Source organism: Acipenser ruthenus, chromosome 3 (assembly GCF_902713425.1).
Source record: "Acipenser ruthenus chromosome 3, fAciRut3.2 maternal haplotype, whole genome shotgun sequence".
Taxonomy (NCBI): Eukaryota; Metazoa; Chordata; class Actinopteri; order Acipenseriformes; family Acipenseridae; genus Acipenser; species Acipenser ruthenus.
Genome location: NC_081191.1, coordinates 21,037,825 through 21,060,453, shown reverse-complemented (window position 1 = coordinate 21,060,453; position 22,629 = coordinate 21,037,825). Strand labels below are relative to the sequence as shown.

Genomic DNA, 22,629 nt, shown 5'->3' with positions numbered 1-22,629 from the left:
TAACCTCGCAAGTAATAATGGAAGACTCAAAGCAGATGCCTGCTTTTATCTTTGCTTAACTGCATGCTAAAAAAAATACCTGTTTTAAGTATTATTTCTGGAGCGCTTGCATAGGCACTATTGATCTGTAGGAAGAAAATAGTACTTGAATTTAAGAGAGAGCGCACCTCCCTGCCGTTGCCTGTACTAGTTAATCTAGTAATGTATTTATTTTAAATGTAAATTACTGATTGCGGGTTGTTTGTTTCAAATATTGGCATGATTACCAGCTAAAAGAGTGGCAGTTCTTTAGGGAAAGAGTAGAAAAAAAACTAACCAGAGAAGAGCTAAGTCTGTGCCCCCGTTGGCGAGATGGTTGAGTCCTCGTCAAGGTTGCTGTGGTATCCCAGAAACACCATTCACTCAGATCTGTGACCGCGCACCAAACACAGCAGCAACCACACTGCGCCTGGCTAAGGAATAGCAATTAACTACCTTCATGTGAATATGAAAACATTTTTAAAAAATGAGTTGTATGCCAGGGAATCGGAATTGTTAGATATTTTCAAGAAAGGATGTATTAAATGTGCACGAATGGACATCTTTCGAGATAGAAAAATGGGGATTAAAACTGGAGTTATATTTTGGAACCTCGTCTTTTTGTTGATGATCACATGCGTGCAAGGTAGGTCTCCACTGCCCCTCGGATTCTTAAATATTAAGAGGACAAGCTGACAACACATTTGTTTAGGAATATCGGATTGTGCTGCAAAAATGTGCATGAAGATAGGCTGGAGTTAAGAAAACGCATTTACTGCCAGGCTTGGCGTTCAGTGCAGGCATTGAGTTTGAGCTCAAAAAATATTCTTGCAGTATGCTCAAACGAATACGTGAGTTTCTTCATATGCTTATTAACTATTGGGTATTCAGAAGATTGCCTATTGCTTGTTGTTGGTATTCTATTGCAGTCTGTTTCAAAATGTTTATTTATTTATTATCTGTTATTGTTTGCAAGCTGTAAAAGGCGTCTGAGATTTTCTGAATAAAGCTCCCTTCACAGCAAAGAGGTATAAGTTAAAATATGGCTACAGTGGCGCCTGTATGAACAGCTAAGAGTAAGTCAAGTGACAAAGCTGTAGATGGTTTATACTAGGCTACAATATGTTTATAATCTAAAGTCTCCCATGGGTTATGCAAACAAATCAAACAAATGAATACAAACCAAGCAAGTATGGTATGTTGTTAAAACACTGAAAACCATTGATATAATACTGTACATATTACCATATTTAGACAATTTAGTCGATTCAAATGAGTTTTGGTCAAGAATAGTCTATGATAATAAGCAGTGAGCTCCCCAAAAATGCATGCCCTTAATTTACATAGTATATATATATTTTTTAATAAAACGCGTCCTATTTCGGTGTAAGATAGCCTCTTAGTCGTGATGTGATCTTATCCAGTTTAACTGTTGCACGGATTATATTAATAACTGAAACAATGGGACATTCGAAAACTGAAACTGATTTTTCAATGTAATCTCTCGAGCTTTATTCTGTATTACAAACGAAATAAAAAGGTAGGGAAATAAAAATGACAATCTACAACAATATTTAAACAACTTATTACGCGGTGCAGAACATCTCTTTCACGCAGGAGACCCGTTTACATGTCTTACCGTTTATTTTCAAATCTCCACCAATTTGTATTGCGTTTTATTACACAAAGAATGCTTATTTCACTACATGCTGTCTTTTGCTTTCTGAAACCCTTTATTGTAGGATGTGCAGCTGGTTTTATTAAGGCGGCGCATTTGCATTCCATGGTGATGACAATTTTGGTTTCACAGGGTTCGGGGGTTGCCTCATCAAATACTATCTGCTACAATATATCTCGAAGCAGTAACCACCTGCCTGGCATTTCAATGTATATCCTAATGTCATTAGGCTTTAGGCTTTCTGCATGCATAATTTGCGCTATTGTGATTATAATTGCTGTTTCGAATATATCACGAAGATAACTGTATCTTGGTGATGCCTTAGATATTTAACATATAGTGCGCAAATTGGAGATTTACATTAAACATAGCATTTATGGATTGATATATCTAAGCAATAAAGGTTTTTGGGGGAAAAAATGCATTTTAAAAAGGATTTAAAAAAAAATGATAATAGTTTCAGTATTCATCAGAACATATTTATTTGTTCCTGTTAGAGCTGTCAAATTATGTTTTATACACAAATACACATATTTAATGATTGATTTTATAATTTACGCTGCAGTTAGTGGTGCCTGCTTACGATCTGACGCGTGGGGGCAGTGTCAGAGATACTGTAATGCATAAACTACTACATCTTAAATGCGGGAAAACAGGCAGTGGTTCTTCCTATACCAGGGACACAATTGTATTTTCATCATTCTTAGCTCAGTTTCGAAAAAAAAGACTCAAATTGCATCAATTTTCCCAGTATACATAATTATTTGACTTTATGCATGCACCTTTCTGTAGCGCACACTAATTTCAATGTATTACTGTATACCCTGTCCTTTCAAAAATAATACAATATCTCTTGCAGTGATGACAAGATGTTGTCATCCATACCAGTAATAAGTTAGCTGTAGAAGTAAACACCACTGAAATGTTGTATCTGCTGTTAAATACACTGGCAGTATGGTGCCCAACAATTTTTGCACTCCCTAAAAACTGCGCTGGGGCCACAACTAACATCATAAAAGCCTGATCTTCTTAAAGCCCCTTTCACACTGACATGTTCTACCCGGGTCAGAACCTACCAGGACCCGGTGTCATGCGGGTCGTACTAATAGCACCTATAATATGCTGGTATGCTAAGTAATTATAACGAGTGCTTATGTAACAAAATCTGATACAAAACAAGGTTTTTAACAGTAAAAAAAAAAACAACAAAAAAAAACGTTTTACCTTCAGACAATCCAAACAGAGTTAGAAATACAGTACTGTCATAGCAACAGCGGGCTACAGGGCCACCATGCAGCCAGGGGAACACCGATTCAGTGTAACTCCAAGAGATTCAAATCTTCATTAAGCTCACAGCTTTTCTGACAGTACAATTTAAAACAAAAGTGTAGTTAGAGAATAAAACAGTTAACATAAGCACATATGACATAAATGTGAGTTGCCTGCCTCACCTTTTGAGGAAATGTTGATAGAGCAGACGCTGAGAGAGAGGCAGTTTGACTGCAAACCACATATGACGATGTTGAAGATTGACATACATATGTTAGTTACCTCCTTAGTCCAATGTCTACTTGACTTTCGGTGATGGTTGTTTTTTTTTGTCAATTAAATAGTCATATTTGCAGAGGCATCTAGCGTTTCCTGCATGAATTTTTGCTTTCTCCAGAATACTGTATATTATTCGCTTTCGAGACTGTTTCAGAAAATGTATAATTTGTGCAGTCTTGGAAACAGAAGCACCTGCCAATAGAGCTCTCAGTTTTACGTCACGCATTGTTTGCCACGATGCATTGTGGAATTGATCGGGGGAAAGTAGGGAGGAAAATGGGAGACATCGTAGTAAGGTTACGAGAGAACGATGTGAAGGAGCGATTTTACCTTTCACGGTTGTTGAGCACAACAGTCCAGACGACTTGGTGAGGTGATTGAAATGCAGGGGTAGTGTTCTGTCATACATCCGTGATGTATCATAGCTATATTGTTAGCCCTTAATAGTGCACCTGTCAAATGATTTAGTGCTTTAGATTATTTTCACATTGTAACAGAATATTTGGATTGTAATAATACATATTTTGGATATAAATTAAATAAAATCGAGTTGGTTTTACTTTGTATGTGTCAAAGGGGATCAGTGGGTGGGTTAACATTAGCTAAACTGTTTAATGTTGCAAACAGGTTACAGAAGAACCTACAGGTCTACTATAGTAAAGGCTACGGTTTTGGCAACGGTAATCGGTGCATTTCTTCTGTCTTTACAGAAAACAGCTCAATCACTATTTTTATTTTTGTATTTTTGCTATCACCAATTTACATGATTGCTCAGATACAAATCTAATTCGCTGACCAACATAGCTACATGTATGCTGCGTGCATACACAACCAAACAATTTACAGAACACTCGCAGATTTGTATTTTCAGGGCATGACATGCTGCATTTTTTTATATAAAGGAAGAGAGTAATCTTAATGTGTTTTTACCTTCATTTCCATGATTTCACTGACTTTATTCAAATTCAGGATTTTCACGATTTCCGTGACAATATCGTAGCTTTAACTATAGATAAATGTTCTGTGTCATTTACTTGTAAACAAATGCAAACATTTTGATAACAAAAAAGCTCTTACAAAATGTAGCTGTTTAAATAATAATAATAATAATAATAATAATAATAATAATAATAATAATAATAATAATACATTTTTGTCATTATAAAAAAAGTATGTTTTGTATCATTTACTGCACATAGAAACAAATGTAGATTTTTTTATTAAGCGGATTCATCTGTATATTAATTCTGTGCCTCTAGCAGAATGCTCATGTACCACAGTTTGGGAACTGCTGCTGTACACCATTATACTACACTGAGTGTACAAAACATTAGGAACACCTGCTCTTTCCATGAAATAGACTGACGAGGTGAACTTGTAACTCGTAAACGCTTCCCTGAAAAGCAAAGCGGAGGTATTTCCTGTGCTCTGGACGAATGGGAACGTGAAACTACGTGTCCTGTAAGTCCACAGTGTGAACCAGTCGCTCGGCCAGACTGACTGGAAAATGTGATGGTGAGTCAACATTTGGAACCTCCTCTCCTTCAAGAACTTGTTGAAGAATCTCAGGTCTAGGATGGGGCAAAAGCCAGCGTCCTTCTTGGGTACCAGAAAATATCTCGAGTAGAACCCCTCTCTGCAGGAGGTGGGGTCTACGAGATGAATGGCACTGGAGCATGGCACCGGAGCATGGGGAGGGAGCAGCGCAGCCACTTGCCGAGATGCTTCGCGCTCTTGATGAGAGTGCTGCAAAATCTCCTCCACAGCCAGCCCAAAGGTATGTCCTGGGGATATCGGTGCGTACAACAATGCCGCATTATCCGCGTCAGGCCCCCTTGCCTGTGGCAACCACAGCTGTCTGCAAGCCACCACCAGGCTTGCCAGGCTCCGGTCTAGGGCTTGCCCTTGAAGACCGGCAATCTGGAGCAGTGTGCTTGAAAGAAGGCGAAGCTCAGTGGCTACCGGCTCTGGGAGCGGAGTCTCTGTGAGCACACCATCCAAATATGCTGTTAGGATACCTACCGTGTTTGTGAGATGGGTCACCTGCACCTCCACTGCATAGGCCCTCTTTAGATGTGTTTCCGTAACCCTGAACTGAGGGTTCGGGCACATCAGGTCCCTAGGTCCCCCACTGACGGAGCCTTAACCAAGGTTGCAATGGTGGAGTCAACCGAGGGAAATCCTACCAATTCCACGCTGATGCCGGTCGATCCCAAGAGGAGAGCACCTCCTCCATAAAGTCAGGGAATGGTGGAAAGGGCTGCGGTCGGGGAGCCACTGCCAGCGTCCGAAACATGGACCGGTGGGGCTCTGTCGGTGTCGCCCAGGGGACCTGCAAAAATGTTGCAGCGCGTCCCATCAATGCCGACATGGAGCTGGACAATTTTGGCAAACTAGCCTCCACCTTGGTCGACAGTGCCGGTTATGCTCCCTCCTCCATCTCCGTGGGGAAGGAGCCCTCACCCCAGGAGGTCGCTATAGACAGTGTGTCCTCCTCCACCATGACAGACTGTGATTCTGACTCAGCCTGGGCTCCCACGGGAGACCCAGGAACCGGAGCTGGTGCGGGTAGTAGCGGGGCCGGGACCTCCACCGGCGCCGCAGATGCTTGCTGCCTAGACAGGAGCTTAAGGACCTGGGCCATCCGCACCTTGAGGTCCATGATGTCTCTCGTCTGCTTTGAGCGCTTCACCCTTCTTGCTTGCGCAGACGGGGAAAGACTACGGGGTGTTGCTGCAGGAGCCTGAGTGCAGAGGATCTGCGACAATTGGATGGGCTCTGCGACAATTGGAAGAGCGGTGGTGGGGCCCCGAGGGCTGCTGACGGCTCCCCCGTGGGGGACGGAACGACTATCACCATGGCCCTATTCAGCCTATTGAGATGGACTCTGGGCTGAAAAGCCGTGAAGGTGTCGCAAAAGTCCTTGTCCCTGATGGCCTATGTGGCGTGTTGGACACCTAGGCACCGCACGCAGAGAGAGTGCCCATCATTATGCGGCATGCTTACCTTGCAGGAGGTGAAGGCGTGGAACCACGGTAGGCTCGTCATGGTTGGAGTCACAGGCATGTCTCCAGTAATAATGCTGGCGCTATGCGTCGACGTTATAAGACCCACCAGTATATTGAGTACCGTAGTACCGTGCGCACTTGGTTGTAAGTGCCACGCACACTGAATGTATGGGGTACTGTGCGCACTGACTATTTGGTTGACCGAATACTGTGCGCCCCACCTATCTCAAGTGCTGCGTCTTTGAATTAAAAGGGAAAAAGAACTACTACGGCAGCATATTTCCCCCAATCAATCCAATAATGCAGTGCGCGCCGTTGGTTGTTTACATTTGTGACATTATAGTCTATTTATTGAAGGTAGTATTACAATATCAGCCCTCAGATCTCTTTTCAATTGTGAAAAAAAGATTCAGCTTTTAGACATTACAGCATACATTAGGGTTACCATTACAATTTAATCAGTTGTGTGAAGTGCTGCGTCGTTTTTTGTCTATTGTTTCTTTATAGTAGGATCACCGATTGTCATTAATATATTTAATCTGTAATAAAAAAAGAACTGCATGATCATTTTCAGTTACGTATGAAAGGCATGAGCTAATGATGGTAAAATTGTATTTTTTAAACAGAATTTGCACTAGATATCTTTATCTGTTGTGAATATTTAGCAGCTGAATTTATGGGCAGCAGTAGCAGACCTATTTCTAAATGCCAGAATGCAAATGATAAGCTGATCATGGAGTGCACAGTGGGGAATGCCTACAGCTTGCTAAGTTTTCCATAAACACTTCAGGCTATTAGAATAGATGATTACTTCACAGTCTGCAAACCATTCTATTATACTTACAGAACTCAAAAAGTTGAACATGGTGCTATAGTTTATTATAGACTTCAATCAACTGTCAAATTAAATCAGTGGCCCACCTTACTTCTTTTTATTCAAGGGTACCATAGAGCAATTTGAAACAAACTGATACATTTTTATAAAGTTAATTGTTTCTGTTGCCGACTGATCAATATCAATAGGCTTTGATTGGGACTCTGACAGTATTAATCTGAAGTACTTATTAAGAGATTTCACTGCAGACCATTCATTCTGGTGGAGGAAGTTACCTCATGTGCATCCATTGTGAACCCTATAGGCGGGTTTTAAATTACGTATCCTGTCATGCACCCCTGAATTAAGTTGTAGGAAGTGCTGCAAAGATTGCAAGTGAGAAATAAATAAGTATTTAACAGTGCAAATCTGTTTATTCAAGCTGTGTTTATTTGTTACTTCTATTGCCAGAATACTGTATTACTTCAAATTTAAGACACACTTTTTTAACCTTTTTTTGATTCTCAAAAATAGCCTGTGTCTTAAATTCAAGTACATTATAGTAATGCGTGTATTAAAATCGCCAACAAAAGACCTGACTACCCGAGTACACAAACAGCAAAGTGACTTACTGCTGAGAAAAGATGAACAAAGACGTCCCTGGCCGAGTACACAAGCAGCAACATGACTTACTGCAGAGAAAAGACAAAAGCATATGTACTGCCCGATCTCTGATCATCCATGACATACAGGCAGCCATTTTCAAAGAAGAGTCATTATTGTCCTGAGGAATTCAAAGAAGCTGTTACAATTTCAGCGTTTCTAAAATATATGTCCAGCTCAGACAGATTGGAAATGCTGATCAGACCCCTGTATTTTTCGAATTCCAAGCAATACCACAGTTCACAAATTGGGAGAAAAACTGGTGTGAGTGATCTCCATATGCATATGTTATGTTCTGTTGGTATTGTGCATACCATTCTGACTGCTGTATTTGCAAAATGCAATCAGTGCTATTGTGGTTGCTGGGTTACATGTTGCCTGACGTAGTGGAGTGTTGTGTTTTGCTTGCTGTTGCCAGGATGTGTGATGCCGTAAGTGAGTGGTGGTATGTGTACGACAGAGACGCCATCTTAAGTATTATACAGTACGCAGCACAATAAATTAGCTCTGGTTAACCTACAACAACATCTCTTCGGGTCAGTTTTGTACGATACACAACGTAATTGAGGTAGTATCTTTGTAAATGCATATTTATTTGATGTTTTATTTTTTCCTGAAATTGAGGGTGGTAAATTTGGGCTGCGTCTTAAATTCAAGGATGTCTTAAATTCGAAGGAATACGGTACTGATAAAACAAATGAGTCAGAAGTTGACACTGATCGATCAAAGCTGTTAATCTCTCTATTTAAACCCCATGTGACGCCATTATTCTCTGTCTTGCAGTTTCGTTTGTGTATCGCTACACGTTAAATCTTTCAAAGTTTGAACATCGTTATAAAATGGCTACTCACCTGCTGCAATTTTCTTTTTTCTCTGAATCTGAATTCTTGGATGGTGACTGCATTCCTTTCTGGACATTCTTCAAATCTTAATCCAAGTAAAACATTTTCAAAGAAATCTGTCCGTCCTACTGCTTCTCCTCCATCTGACAATGCTGTTGAGCCATCTACCCTCGACACCACTGTACCCGCTGCCTCAACCTCAGCTTATCCCACAGTGCTGGCTACTGCTGTTCTGGTCAACCACTCTAAACGCCTTAGTGGGGAGTGGTCGGAATTCTTTATGTACTTTGTACTGCCAATCTATCTCAGCAGAACCTGTCTTTCCTCCTTTCCTATAACTTTCTGTATTATAAACTAAATCTACTTTTCAGACATCAAAACAGTATAACACATCAAAACACAAAATATCTCAAGTGAATAGCCATTTCCTCACATTACGTTTCTTTGAAATGGACCAAATGAAATTGTTATTCTAATATCTTACACTAAATCTTGTAATACGAATACATTAGTAAGACATAGTTAAGCAATCACTCCTTGAATTTATATAGTTTTAAATACTTTAATATTTTACACTGATTAAAGATCAACCTACCAAATAAGTGTGTTGTGTTCAAGCAATTGGGCTTTTTCAAAAAAGCAGTGCACAATTGAAAAATGAAATGTAATGTGAGGAAATGGCTGTTTTTTATACTGTTTTGATGTCTAAAAAGTACATTTTGTTTATACCGAAAGTTCACAGTTCAACCACGGCGATGAATAAATTAATAGCGTAAGTAATCACAAGGACAAAATTCAAGGAAATGTTGACACATTTGCATATCTTAAAATAATGCAAAATTCATAATGACAAGCAGAGATGAAAGGAAGTTTCAGTTCTGATTGACTGTTTTGTAAGCATTATGAATGTTTGTTAACCACTGCTACACCCTGCTAGAAAATTGACTTTTCCTGCATTTTTTAAACGTAAGCCTGTGAACGTGTGAGTATTTCTGTACACTTTTTTTAAGCACTTGCCCACAGGGCTACTGAGACAGTGACATCAACTAGTCCTCAGCAGTTTTAGGGCAAGTGTTAGTTTCTAACCCTAACTCATTCAGCCTCTCTGCTGTTTCTTCAGTCTGACCGCCTGAATGCGCTTGATAACAGGATTACTATCTTAGAACCAGCAGCCCTCCCTTACCCCTATTGCAGCCGCACCTGTCAATTCCACCACTCCTTTAACGCCCGCCCCTGATGCTAATCTTCACTCTCTCTTCTACTTCTAGACCTGGCTCCTCCTAAGCTAATCCATTATATTCTTCTGTGACAATAAATCACCATACATGTCATTAACCCTTTGCGGTCCTATGTCAGACAAGGTCCGACATTACAATTTTTCCTTTCCGGTCTGATGTCGGACCCTGTCCGACATAATCAAAAAGGCGTCATACATAGGTCCCTAGTCATTGTTTCTCCGGAAAAAGCTGAGAAAAGCTTTCAATGGCCGACAGAGGCCGATAGAAGCCAAAAAAAAAAAACGGAGGCGGATCTGAGCAATTCGCATAGTCCCTTCACCACAGACATAACATGGACATAAACAAACAAGACAGCTGCTTCCGCATCCAGCGCTCAAAGAAAATTGCGGACATTTGCCAAGCTTTTTGAGATGTTACAGTAATAAAATAATGACTTGGATAGCATTATTGAGGAGTTTGGTGATAAATCGCTGAATAATGGACCGCAAAGGGTTAATAAAGGCTGTATTACAGTTAGATTTGGTATTGAGATAAATATGCTGACTATTCTGGCCCTTTTATGTGTGTCAAATGCTTTCTATTCATATGTATTTATATTCCCCTGAATCTAGCCTAACTAATGGTTATAAAACAATATGATAGAAGCACCTGCTTTGAAAAACAAGGACAATTGAGAGAATTAGGACATTTTTCTTAGAAGAAACAACATCTGTTATCTCTGACTGTGCAGGTGGTTTTTTTGTCGATTTGCAGAAAATCATGTTGTCCTACTTTGTTGAGAGAACTGAAATTTCATATTGTTTTTAAAACACTGGAAAAAATGTATGTGTTGCAGTTAAAGTCTGAATATTGGCAAATCTTAAGATTTACTGGTAAATATCGCCATTTACCAAGCAAAATGGTAAATGTCTGAAATAAACATGATAACGCTTTACTTCGGACATTTACTGGTAAATCTCAAGAATAACCAAGTGCCTGTGGCTAATGACGCATTGTAAGGCTTCAGGAGTCCTCTGTAACTCCATGTGCCACAAGAGTCTACCATGCTGCAATAAATAGGTAAATATATCTATTCAGTGCCTGTATTTATCACGTTTTGTGTCATAACCAAAGTGTGATTTTCTGCTGAAAAAACAAAGGTCCTAAATGATTTAATTTGCATTTAACAGGTTGTTAGTTTTAATTAAACTAATACATATTTCGAGTACAATATCCTTTAACACCATTGTAAATTGTTTGATACGCAAGTTTTCCAGAATGTTGGTTGTTCTACATAAGTGGGTCACACTATTGTTCAGTACCATGTTGAATTACTCAATTGTGCATTACTGTAAGCTTATTAATAATTATTTTGTTAATTGACAGTTTAAAGACAGGAATAAACATTCTTCAATGATATACCTGCATTTACCAATATGCATCGTTAAATCATAAAATTGACCAGATTCTGACTTTTACTGTAACATATTACTATGCAAGGGGCTCAAGTTTGTTCTGGCAAAATACATAAATAAGGATAGGTTAATAACAGAATTAAAAGAATGGGAAAGACGAATGAGGCTAACAGAATATATTTATGATGAAACACTGAATACAAATTAAAAGAAAAGCACCATTGGACTCCTCCAGAGGGAAGAAACAAATGGTTAGACATGTATAGAAAGGTAAACTAAATTTAACGAAGAATGAAGAAGCGCTAAAGGAATTAATAGAGGATGATAGTATCGTTATAAGACCAGCAGATAAAGGTTCTGGGGTGGTAGTAAATGAACAATGATGGTTATATAAAAGCAGTAGGGACTGAATTGCAAAATATAAGAAGTAAAAACTAATAACTAAAAACTAACGGCATAATAAAAGAAGTGAGCATTTTGGCAGATAGATTATACAAAAATGGGTTTGTATCAAAAGAATTAAAAGATGTCATGCTTCCGCAAAATCCAAGAACACAAAACCCAAAAATGCGCAATGAAAAACACCCGACGTGAATGATTGTTCGCACAATTGATAACCCAACATATGTTGTTGCGAAAATAGCTGAAAGGCAGCTGCAGCCACATGTTGAAAGCTTACCTAGCTATGTTAAAGATACAACACATTTTCTAAAAAGGATTAATAATATAAAGGTTCAACTTCCAGAGAATACCATTTTATTTTGCATGGATTTAAAATCCCTGTACCCCAGTGTTCCCAGGCAAGAAACTTTAGAAGCATGTAAAAAGGCACTGGAAAATAGAGTAGACAAGAACGTGATACCTACTGAAGAAATATTAAATATGGTCAAGATAGTTTTAGAATATAGTTATTTTACATTTTGAAATAGACGTTACAAACAGAATGATGGAACAGCAATAGGCCCCAAAATTAGGTATGCATTTTGCAAGCACGTATATGGGCAAATGGGAGGATATGCTAATGAGTAAACTAGACAAGAAACCATTAGAATACAAAATATGTGGATGCCGTATTTGGAATATGGGCACGTGGAGAAGAATCTCTTGTACAGTTTAATAAATTAGCCAATAATATCCACCCTAACATTTCGGTGGACAAAATCTGAAATTTAATTCTTAGACACCTCGGTTAAACTTGATCAAGGATCTATTAAAACAGATCTTTACTCAAAACCTACTGATATGCATCAGTACCTACATATGTCATCTGTACATCCTATCTATACTAAAAGAGCAATTCCTAAAGGACTGGGTATGAGTATAAAAATAATCTGTTCTGGTGAAAATCACTACAAAAAACAGAGAAAGGAATTAAAAATAAATCTTAAGAAAATGGGATATAAAGATGAAATTATTGAGAGAGAATTGAGAAAAACTTGATTATAAGAAAAGGGATGAGAGGGTTAAGAGAGTACCAGTACTATTAATATTTACATATTCTAAATCATTACCCAACATTTCAAAAATAGTTTGGAAGCATTTACGTATACTTCATAATTCAGAAAAAATGAAAAAATATTTCCGAAAGCACCAATCATAGCTTTTAGAAGGGATGCAAATTTGGCTGACATTTCAGTCCAAATATATTGGTAAAGATAAAAGTGAAATCGCAAATAAAGAAAATAAATATTCAGTCATGCAAGGATAGCAACCTTGTATATGGTATATTTTGCATAAAATTTAATAAAATAAATATGTGGGAGAGACAGGCACATCATTATATAAATGAATACGGAACCACCTATCAAACATAAGAAATAAAAAAGTAAATCAACCAATAGTTCAGCACTTTACAAGGAACAGACCCACCATAGATGACCTAAAGTTTGTGGTTTTAGAAAAAATCAAATGAGATAATGCACAGTATAGAACAGCGGTTCTCAAACTGGGGGGTGCGGACTGTATCCTGGGGGGGCGTTAGAAGGTTCAGGTTTTTTTTTTTTTTTTTTTAATTACAGCGCACATCTTAACCCAGGCTATACTGTATAATGGGCGGATACTTTATTTGGATCGCCAGTACTACTTCCACCAATCAGAGGGTTGCATACAGTACTCTGTCAGACTGGTATACAGAACATGTTAAAGAAGCACTGGACAAGAGAAATAGTGTGTTGGATATCAAAGTGGATACGAGAATGGCAGTGATGAAGCCAATGTGCTTGGAAACATTAAAAGTAGACCTGACATTTCCATCAGTGGATTTAAAAAACCTGGAATTGATGTTGCGATCAGAAACCCAGAGCCTACTACTGTAGTAGGACTGTTCTTTTTTATGTTAAGCTTTTTTTTTTTTTTTTTTACAAGGGTTTAATTAAGTAACAGAATTGTTTGTGTCAGACTTGTTGAAAGTCTGTAACAAAATGGCTGATTGTTATTGTTGATACGTTGTAGATACGACTATTAATGCAGGCTTCATGCAGGTATCGCAAAGTCCAGAAACAAAACAAAACATTATAATGTTTTGCACCGTATCAAACTGAGCTGATTTTGCCAGTGCTTGCTAGTCTATGAAATTATTTTGAAGCAAATAAAAGCATGTTCATTTTGGCTTTATTGTTAAAGGGCAGCAGTGTGGAGTAGTGGTTAGGGCTCTGGACTCTTGACCGGAGGGTTGTGGGTTTAATCCCTGGTGGGCGACTGCTGCTGTACCCTTGAGCAAGGTACTTTACCTAGATTGCTCCAGTAAAAACCCAACTGTATAAATGGGGAATTTTATGTAAAAATAATGTGTAAAAAATAATGTAATTGTATGTAAAAATAATGTGATATCTTGTAACAATTGTAAGTTGCCCTGGATAAGGGCGTCTGCTAAGAAATAAATAATAATAATAATAATAATAATAATAATAATAATAATAATAATAATAATAATAATAATAATAAAGATTTCACACGTGGCAATACTGCCGTACAATTACTGCATGATAGTGTGAACATTCCACTGTGTTATTTTTGTGAACCATAGTTTTAAAACTGAGAGATAGCAAATGCTTATCATAAAAGTTTACTGGTTCTTAAAATTAAGGGCCATATAAGAGCAATAAATACTGTAACTGATTAGAAGGCTTTCTTTGTTGTTCTCCAAGTTGCTGTAGTTACGTTGTAGATGCTGTATCGATTCCTTGAAAGAGAAGATGACCGCCAAAACAATACTTTTGGGATATGCCTGCTTGTCAGGTATTTATCTCAAATTGACTTCCTGTCCTGTGTGAGATATCTCAAATTTAGTTCCTGTCCTGTTTGAGATATCTTGAATTGAATTTGATATATTCAAATTCAATTCAAGATATCTCAAACTGGACAGGAAGTCAATTCGAGATATCTCAAATTGAATTTGAGATATCTCAACATTAATTTGAGATATCTCATTTAAAGCTCCATTTCAAGATATCTTTAATTGGAGCTTTAAATTAGATATCTCAAATGCATTTCGAGATATCTCAAATGAACCCTGTTTTCAAGATATCTCAAATTCAATTTCTCTCTAAATAGCGAGATATCTCTGAATGATAATTTGGCTATCTCTAATAGCGAGATATCTCTAATGATAAGTTTACTGGGGTATTCGACTACACTGACCTATCCCTATTCAGAACTAAGTAAAGCATAACACAGTACAGTATATACAAACAGTATACTGTACTTACTTCAAGACTACTTAAAGCATAGCACCACATACAAGTACAAGTACACTCGTCTAACTAATAGTATCAATGACGTGTTTCAAATCTGGCGTACTTATTTGCTGTCTTTCACAAATTCAACGGACAGTTCTATGCCCTATGGACTTCAAAAACATTATCTTCTTGACTGATTCATAAAACAAATATGGACAACAAATACATCTTGAAAAATGAAGAAAAAAAGACCAAAACATTTGCTCATCTGTGCTTGCTTTGTGTTACACACTGAGCAAGAATTCTGTTTTTCTAAAACCTATGGCAAAACTGGCACAGTTATATAAACTAATTGTCATTCTAATATATAACAGCACTAAATGCTCCGGAAGAATCCACACTTTGAATAGCTAGCATTTAAGGTTAGGATTACGTTAAAGGGCTGGGATATTATTGTGATATAAGATTAGGATTTGTTTTATGTTTAGATGCTCCTGGAAGTGTGGATATTCCTAGTGTATTTGCCTAGAGACAGAGTGACAATGTGCTAATATTTACAGTCTAGAAGACCTGTCTAACCCTTTTGACTTAGAGAGCATTACCATTGATCAGGGAGTTCTTAAAGAGCCATACAAACAAATATTCATTGAACAAGCCTGCAATATAGTATACAGGAATGCCACACCATTTATTTATTTATTTATTTATTTATTTATTTATGTATTTATTTATTTATTTATTGCTCTTTAAAGTTGTTTATTTAGTTGGTAAGATATTATAAAGGACATTTCTGACTTATTTCTCACATGACACTTCCTTGTGTCAGTTTAAGACAGTTGGCTGTTCATTTTAGGGATGCAACAGATTTTCCCAAACCAAAACTGACATTAGCAAGTAGGTCAGTTTATTTTTTATTAAGGTAGTTTAATTTACTGTGCATGTATTTAAATTAGTTTAGTTCGTCTGATTACTTTGTTACTGCATTCTATCTCCATATTGATTTTATTTAAGTGTAAGGGTCTTGCCATATGGTCATATGTACAGTAGTAATGGGCTGTAATAAACCACCATACTAAATTAAAACTTTTTCGGTGGCTGGCAGCCACTTTAGGTGAGATTTTAAGTTAGAAGTGCTTCCTCATGAGAAACTATTGCTTCCTTTCGAAAACCAGGAGTTGTAGTTCTACTAAGACGTGATTTGCCACTTACAAAATAATAAATAAATCTTACTACAGTATTTTTTTTTTTTTTACATGGTGTCTTATTGTATAATACATTTGTATGAGAAGTGCAAAACAGTGTAATTGCACCAATTTATCACAGTTGAAAAACAAAACAAAACAGCATGTGTGTAATAATAGTATCTCTCATTCCCTTCGCTCTCTTGCTTTTCAGTTTTAAACTTTCATTTCGGTTTTTACCGAAAACTAATTTGATGAATGAGCTCATAGAAAACCAAACCAATCTTAAATGACTTGCATGTCCCTTGTTTGTTTATATTGATGAGCAGGTGACAAGCTGGGACCAGACCCAGTTTGGATTAGTGATTTGTATGGAGTACTGATTGTAATTGTAATTGGTACTAATCAGTACTAAACTAAAATGGTCTTGTCTAGACGCTTTTATGGTTTTGATAGTCTTCTACCTTAAAATCAAAGATCCCAAATATGTACGTTTTACAGCAGCTAGAAGTTAGCAGTTAAGACTACCGAGGTCTGAATTTTAATCTTGACATTTTCTATTGATCGATTAATCATCCAGTCTACGGTTGATTAATCGATTAATCACACCTGTTTGCTTGTGATATGAAATTGTATTAAAAGACGATTATAATACAAAGTATTAACCCTTTCTGGTCCTATGTCGGACCTGGTCCGACGTTACAATTTTCCCTTTCCGGTCCAATGTCGGACCCAGTCCGATATCATCAAAAAGACGTAGGAAACAGGTCTCTAGTAGTTTTTTCTCCAGAAAAAGCTGAGAAAACCATTCAATGGCCGAGTGAGACCGATAGGAGCCGAGAAAAGCTGAAAAAAAGGGCCGTATCTGAGCAATACAGATAGCCCCGGCACCACAGACATAACACAGACATAAACAAACAAGATAGCTGCTTCTGCATCCAGCGCTCAAAGAATATCATGGATATTTGCAGAGCTTTTTGGGATGTTTGAGGGGTGGTGCGGGGCTAGAGAGGCAGTACTGAGTGTCCTGTTGATATGCAGAGCCTTTTAAACCTGTTTTACTGTGAAAAAAATACTTTTAAACAGCGCGTCTAAAATAAACTGCACCTGTGAAAATAAATTGGACCTGACGCGCCTGAGACACGCTGAATAAATGGACCGCAAAGTTAATATACATATACATGTAATTTGACAGTTTAGAAATATTTGCTTACATGTAATTGGAAGTTATCCAAAGTGAGTCATTTAAAAAATTAACTTAGTTTTGAATTGCTATTTGTAGTGTTTTATGGTCTGGGAGGGCTCACACATGGCTCTTTTTAATTTTAACGTTTCATTGAAAGGAGAAGGAGGGATAACTAAGCATGGAAGGTTTTCTTTTTCTTTTTATTCAGTGGTGCTGAGGATGTAACACCCATAAGTGTTACTTATCTTTGCATGAAAGACTAAAAAATTGATTCTCAGTTCTTGTGCATTATATTTTGCTAACTTAAGCATTGTCAGTTGGTTAACCTGGTCTTCTTTCATGGATTGATGTTGCTCTATGAAAATGTGTCCATAGGAAGAAACACTTCTTTCAGCATCCACAGAATTCTGATTGCATCTTTCAGGTGATCTTTAAAACATCGTTGTCTGCTTGAACAATGTTTTAAAAACTTTTTTATGGTTGCGATCAGCTTGTCTGCCTCCAGGAAATTATTTGCCCAGATATTACTTGTGTGGAACATAAATAGAAACAATAGCAAAAAATAATTGTTAGCTTACGCTGTTCTGATCAGTAGTTATGAATTACGCATTTTGTTATTATTGAAGTACGCATGCTTTTTGTGACAGAGAGAGTTCCGTAGAGGGAGAGAGAGAGATAACTGAGAGCATGGAGATTGCACTCCGCTATAGCTTTTATTATTGTCTTTAGTAACCCAGTTTACTTTATATTCTACATTGCTGAATTACCATCGCTGTGTTCCTGTATTGTGAAAAGTCTGTCCTGTAACTTCCATCCTGCAAGAAAACAAGTAAAACGGAGGCAGAGTACTTCACCCGCAGATTTGTGTGTCTTCTTTACTTCCACGCTACACTGAAGGTAAAATACCCACTGCCTTACACTTGCAAGGGCTAATATATGGGCATTACAAGTCAAATGCACTGAATTTGGCAACAAACCTCAAAGAATGTCATTGTATGCCTTGATCATGTAACTAGCATTATCAGACACGAATTAAAATCCACCCCAAATACATTTAAACATTTTGCAATGAGCAGTGCAACTGATGAGTAATTAACAGTGTGCAGATAAACTGTATCTGCTAAAATAACTTCAAGCTCTTCCTGAGAGGTACCTTGACTGGCTAGCCCTTGTAAAATAAACAACTTGTGACCTTATCATCTGTGGATTCATCAGTAACTATAGATAAACTAACAGCAACTTTGATCCGTTTTTGGATTTTCTTCTTGTGCAGATCAGCAACTTTGGGTAAATATTCCCGTCTCAGCCGATTGGCTGAAGGAGTTGCACCCCCCCCCCCCCCCCCCATTTACTACATGTTTATTAAGGAATTTTATGTAGCTTGTGGTTATCTAGTTTTTCTAGGGGGATATTATCACAGGCAAATGCTTCTGTCAAATCGAAAATGAAAGTATTTCGCCGTTCTTGATTTTCTGTCCCCTCCGTTTTTTAAATGAAAGACGATGTGGCACCGCTGTCAATCGGAGCCTTTCATTTTCTGTATTTTTCAGATATGTAATGTTGGTCTATTATGCCCTTTCTATTGTGGTCCAAAGATAAATTGCAGATTGTGCAAAATAGGTTATACCATGCGTGTGCAGCAGCACCCCAGGTGGATATTGCTGTGTACAATCTCTGAAAGAAATGCTTTTTGAGTTTGTTGGTGCATCCCTTTTTTCTAAAAGGTGTCTCGAGGTGAGCTTTTTCTTTAAACACATCAATTTCTAGAATGGCTATAATTGTCCCGCTTGTTTTCTAATTAGCCAGAATCTAATGGGTTGATTACTGAATTATTCTTTAGATCAGTTGCTGGATTGGCTATACAGACATCTTGCAGTTTAGGACTGAATTGCAGGTTAGTCATGTTGTTCTAATTCTCCTGTGTATTTCACAGGGCCCTATACATGACAAGGAATATTTAATAGATTTCTAAATTACTTTCCAACTTTATTTGAATTAATTAGAACAACAATAACTTTCTGAAAGGGCTTGCTAATATAGTAATTCATTTTTACCACTCTTTATGCCAATTTGTTGTACTTGTTCTGAGGTCCAGTATGACTAAAATCAGATTTCAGAACACCAGGAACAGCCACGATTGTACCCATTAAAATGGCAGCAAATCTACAAAGAGTTTGCTGGAAAGATTCTTGACTATTTATTACCACCGGTTATTAAAATAACCAAGTAGATGTGGTCAAAAAATACAGCTAGTGAGAAGATTCTGCATCTTTTATTTCTTATCGGAATGGGTCCCTCATATCCTCTAGGGCAGGGATGGCCAAGCCTGGTCTCGGAGAGCCACAGTCCAGCAGGTTTTGTAGGTAACTGTTAAATAATACATTTCTAAAGACTTGGAACAATTTCATTATGACTAGTTAAGCAATGAATTTGTTCAATTAAGTAATTTAGAGATAATCTGGAATGAAAACCTGAACACCCTGCAGCTCTCATGGACCAGAGCTTCCCAATCTGATTTAATTGAACAAATTAACTTTTTGATAAATTTAGCAACTTACATTCTTCACAAATTAATGATTTAAGGGTTACTTATAAAACCTGCTGACCACCTCTGCTCTAGGATATGCCTGGAAAAACATAGGTGGTTGTAATCTCAATGTGAATCCTTGCTTCCATCCTGTAACCCATTTCTGCCAGGCCTTTGACACCAAAATATATTTTTCCTTGGCCAAGGGAGTGAATTGTGTCTTCATCTATTTAGAGATACAGCTTGCCACTTCCAGTGATCCTCTGCTGGCAATACCTTCATGCCAGACAAACATTTTTGCTGGTTTTTCACTATCAAGCTCCTGAATACACAAATTGTAGTTTGACAGCTGGCGTTGAAATTGGTACGTTATGTCTTAAGTCTTTTTTTTCCTTTGTGTAAAACTAATTGATATTTATGACCATACAAGCTGTTGAGTCTCAAGTCTAATAAGCAGGACACTGTAAACTTAAACAGCGTACAAATCTACATATATGTGTTTTCCATATATAAAAACACTTGCCTCTTCTGGAAGACTTTTTTCGTTGGCGAGGGAAAAATTAATGTGTCAGCTTGACATCTTTGTTTCTGCATGTGTATGGTAGGGGGAAAGCTATTGTATCAGAAATCCACAAGAGGTCATACAGTATATAGGAAAGGATCTCTTTGACAATTAAAATAAATATCTAATTTTTTTCTAAAACTGGACATATACTTTTTTTCTGTCAAATATTAACATAGCTATATGGTACAACCTGAATTGCTCAAACTACTATGTGATAGTAATTATCTTTTTATCCTTTTATTTATATTAATTTGTATTTTTCACTTAAATATTTAATTCCTGCACATACTGGAAGGCAGAAAATAACAGCTGGGAAGATTCTTCTCCACTGGGAAAAAGGCCACTTTGATCACAGGTGTTTAGAGATGGAAGAAAATACAACCCTCAAGGGGTTCCACAGTGGACTTTGCACCAGAGGGCTTCTCTCTATGAACCAACATATTTCCTGGGGTCTGGATTTAACAATTCTGGGGGTTAAAAGACATTTGAACTCAACCTGATTCTTCATTTAACAGTTTTGAATTCTGGAAGGGTTTTTGGATCCCCATTTAAATTATCAAGTGTTTCTGCTTGAAATGATGTGTCTGGACCATTCAACTATGTTGCAGAACTGTGGTCATTCAGCAAATGAGAATGTGGTTCTAAAAGTAATATTTATGACTGGAATTTAAATTTCCCCTGCAGTTTTTTGTGTTTTAGATTTCACTGTTCTGTATTCCTTGTAAAAGTACTTCCATTGTTATAGGATGTGTAGTTTTTGGACTGAAAAGCACAGTAACTAATTTTGTTTTGAGCTATGAAAATCATTTAGTTATCCTTGCTCAATTTATAAATATTAGATTTTCTCACCCATCTTTAGATCCAAGACTGTTATACCCAGGATACATTTATTTTATAATCACAAAATTGACCTGCTTCAAGCTTATATATTTTTGTAAATCTGCAAAAGCTGGTAAACAGCTCATATCATATATCCATTGAGATATAAACTCCTTATGTTCAGTATTATGGAAACTCCTTGAGCAACAGATAACATGTTGACCTGTGAACTACTATGGCTGCCATATTGCAATACTTTACACCAAAGGTGTGCAACCAAACTTTTATCACGGGCCGCACATTACTAAAGAATAATCAAAATTTAACCCTTAACTGTAATATACATAGGCATATATATATATATATATATATATATATATATATATATATATATATATCTATATATATATATATATATATATATATATATATATATATATATGTACACACACATACAGTCACCTCCAAAATTATTAGCACCCTTGATAATGATGAGCAAAAAAGACTGTATAAAATAAATAATACCAGTACTGAGCTATAATGTAATTTTCCAACATGTGGAATATATTTGACTTTATTAATGATTCAATGGAATCAAGCAAAATTATACATTTCTCAAATTATAAATTTATTTCCAAAGAAATTAAGTGTCACAATTATTGGCACCCTTATTTTCAGTACTTTTTCACCCTCACCTTGCAAGGATAACAGCACTGAGTCTTTCTCTATGATGTTTAATGAGATTAGAGAACACATTGGGAGGGATCTTAGACCATTCCTCCATACAGAATCTTTCCAGATCCTTGATATCCTTCGGTCTGCGCTTATGGACTGCCCACTTCAATTGAAACCACAGGTTTTCAATGGGGTTCAAGTCTGGAGACTGAGATGGCCATTGCAAAATGTTGATTTTGTGGTCTTAAGCCCACCAGTTCAGTTTAGTTCCAGCTGCCTAAGTGGATACATATCTGCATTTTTCTGAGATGGCATCAAGGCCATGGGAGACTTCAAAATGGTGGCATTCCTGATGGGTCTCCAAGGCGGTTTTACCAAGTTTCCCTGCTATCTTTGCCTTTGGGACAGCAGGGACACCAAGGCACACTACCACAGGCGGGACTGGCCACAGCGGACCGAGTTCTCTGTGGGGAGGAACAACGTCAAGTGGGAGCCACTGGTGGACCCCCGGAAGGTGCTGATGCCACCACTGCACATCAAATTGGGCCTTATGAAACAATTTGTCAGAGCTCTAGATAAGGAGTCGGCAGCCTTCAAGTACCTTCAAGACTTCTTCCCTAAGCTGTATGAGGCAAAGGTCAAAGCCGGTGTCTTCGTCGGACCACAGATAAAGAAGATCCTGGAGTGCAATGAATTCCCCAAGAAGCTCACTAGTAAGGAGAAAGCGGCTTGGAACAGCTTTGTCGCAGTGGTTCGGGGCTTCCTGGGCAACCACAAGGCCGAAAACTATGTGGAG

General features: G+C 37.5%; 1 protein-coding gene across 3 annotated transcripts in view; it reads left to right on the top strand.

Moving 5' to 3' along the window:
* The first annotated feature begins 420 nt into the window (after positions 1–420).
* The window catches only part of csmd3b (CUB and Sushi multiple domains 3b), a 472,577-nt gene continuing 450,368 nt past the window's right edge, over positions 421–22,629 (top strand). For all 3 annotated transcript variants that reach the window (XM_059012706.1, XM_059012705.1, XM_059012704.1), the window contains exon 1: positions 421–664. In XM_059012706.1, coding sequence (XP_058868689.1) covers positions 487–664 — 178 coding nt within the window. In that variant the 5' untranslated portion in view covers positions 421–486. The remainder of the gene's footprint in view (positions 665–22,629) is intronic.